General features: G+C 36.9%; 1 protein-coding gene across 1 annotated transcript; it reads right to left on the bottom strand.

Annotated features, from left to right (window-relative positions):
• Nucleotides 1-1336: 1336 nt before the first annotated feature.
• Nucleotides 1337-2341, bottom strand: LOC141713837 (uncharacterized). The gene has a single exon (XM_074517409.1). It carries the CDS (start codon nucleotides 2339-2341, stop codon nucleotides 1337-1339), a length of 1005 nt encoding a protein of 334 aa, XP_074373510.1.
• Between the last annotated feature and the right edge of the window lie 572 nt (nucleotides 2342-2913).

Below are 2913 nucleotides of genomic sequence, written 5' to 3' on the forward strand. Positions count from 1 at the left end.
TCCCATCTTCGATCTCTGTGATGGAGCAATCGGTACATATACAGCACTTCCGAAGATTTTGAAATGAGAAATATTAGGGATTTGACCAAGTACCATCTGTAGTGGAGAATGTTGATTATAGGCAGTTGGTCTAATCCTTATAAGATTAGCAGCATGAAGTATTGCATGACCCCAAATAGATGTAGGTAATTTGGCTTTCAATAACAACGGTCTTGCAATAAGTTGAAGTCTTTTGATAAAGGACTCGGCTAACCCATTTTGTGTATGTACATGAGGAACTGGGTGCTCAACTGAAATTCCTACAGACATGCAATAGTCAACAAAGGTTGCAGATGTGAACTCACCGGCATTATCTAAACGAATTGACTTAATACAATGGTCTGGGAATTGAGCTCGCAACTTGATTATCTGGGCAAGTAATTTTGCAAAAGCATCATTACGAGTTGAGAGAAGACAAACATGAGACCATCTAGTTGAGGCATCTATTAGTACCATGAAGTACCTAAATGGACCAGATGATGGGTGGATCGGTCCACATATGTCGCCCTGTATCCTTTCTAGAAAACTTGGACTTTCAAGCTTAACTTTAGTAGGAGATGGCCGAGTAATCAATTTTCCTAAAGAACATGCCGAACATGGAAGGTCATTTTTAGAAAGAACTTTAAGATCTCTAAGAGGATGTCCGGTAGAATTCTCTATAATACGACGCATCATAGAGACTCCAGGATGACCTAATCTTTCATGCCAAAGGGTAAATGATTTTGGATCTATGAGTTTGGAAGCAATGACATTGTGTGACTCAATGGTTCTGATTTTCATCATATATAATCCTGAGGAAAGTGACTGAAACTTTTCTAAGATTTTTTTGTTGCTAGAATTAGCAGAAGTAATAAGGAGATATTCTTTACCAGCCTCAGAAGTGGTTTCGATGTGAAAATTGTTAAATCTGATATCCTTAAAACTAAGAATATTTCTAGTGGACTTACTAGAAAATAATGCATTTGGAATATGTATGTGTGTACCATTAGGTAAGACGAAACTAGCTTTTCCAAAACCTTCGATTATATTAGATACGCCAGAAATCGTTCCAACTTGAGCTTCAGTTTTGGTTATATGGGTAAAGTATTTTTTATTTTGTAGAATCGTATGAGTTGTACCACAATCAGCAATGCATATATCTTCAGAATCCATTCTGTATATAATTAAGAAACATGATTTATTTGATAAGAACATAACACATTACATAGATAAAATAAAGCACACAGTACGCACTAGTAACTATAGTAATTCGGACCATTAATGCTCATTCCTCCGGTTACTAATAATTTTATGAAAACTAATCCTCAGCCTCCCACATGGGAGTTTCGTTAGTCTCATTAGGACCATTAACGCTTATTCCCCCGGTTGATATTATAAGAGAATCATTTAAGTTGTTGGCGAAATTGGTTTCCACCATTTTCCCTTTTGATCTTTTAGATGACTGATATAAATCAACAAGATGTTGTGGGATATAACAATTACGTGACCAATGCCCTTCCATTCCACACTTGTGACATAAATTGTTAGTTTTCCCTCCTTGTGGTGCCTTTCTTTTGCTCTGTGTTTCAGGTTGCCACTTCTGGTGACCAAAGCTATAATAAGGACGAAAATGCCCACGACCACGGCCTCGTCCACGGTAGCGACCATGGCCTCGTCCACCTCTATGCCCTTTTCCACGTACATTCTGCTGGAATGTTGTGTTATTTACTTCTGGTAAAGGGGCAGATCCCGTTGGACGGGATTGATGATTCTTAATCACCAATTCATGATTCTGCTCGGCAACAAGGAGGGTTGAAAGGAGATCCCCAAACTTGGTAAACTTGCGCTCCCTGTACATCTCGGCTAAGTTGATATTATTGGGATGAAAAGTGGATAATGTTTTGTCGATCTTTCTTTTCTCAGTAACAATCTCACCACACATAATGAGCCTAGAACTTATTTTGAATAGTGCTGAGCTATATGCCCGAACACTCTTAAAATCTTGAACCCTTAGATTAGCCCAATCATTTTCAGCTGCAGGTAGATAAACTAGTTTCTGATGATCGAACCTATCCTTTAGATTTTCCCATAAAATAAAGGGATCCTCGACTTCTAGGTACTCAGATTTTAGATCTTCATGCATGTGGTGTCGAAGGAAAATAATAGAGGTAAAATTTTCTTCAATTGTGGATGTGTTTTCTGCCTTTATTGTGTTGCCTAATTTCTTTGAACCCAAATGCAACTTTACATCTTGTACCCACGATAGATAATTCTCCCCAGAAATGTCCAATGCAACGAACGACAAGTTTGTAAGATTTGTCATTTTAATCTGAATTTAACACCAAAATTATTAACTTAAATTTTCAATATAAATATTACATACAATCCTACTGAATCTGGTGCGTTAACAAGTAAGCAATAATAAATGTGTACATCATTATTATCATCGATATTATAAATAGATCTATATATAAAATGACAAATGGATTTTCACCCGCCATACGGACGTCTGCGTATACAGGTTATCTCCAACCAATAATATATTTAAGTGGAAAATCCTGCATAAGTTAGTTAGGCACAAAAGAATTATTATCCGATAGGCAATCAATTTATAAATCAAGGTTCCCACTATATTTCGGTATTACCCAAAATTATATGGTACCGTAAATAGGCGGTGCTCCGGCCATATGTAGTTAAAATATTAGTAGAGGGTGTAACGACGTCTACTCATATATATGTACATTTAAATAAAATTATACCTTCTCAGTTCCGGCAGGGCTTCGTGCTGATAACGTATTGTAATATCCTAGCTATAAAAGAACAACCGGAGAGCTACTAAATTTAACAGAAGGAGGTAAGAAGCTGAGCATAGAAAGAAAGCTCGGGTGCATCTTT

The sequence above is a fragment of the Apium graveolens genome, chromosome 1 (genome assembly GCF_009905375.1).
Source record: "Apium graveolens cultivar Ventura chromosome 1, ASM990537v1, whole genome shotgun sequence".
NCBI lineage: Eukaryota > Viridiplantae > Streptophyta > Magnoliopsida > Apiales > Apiaceae > Apium > Apium graveolens.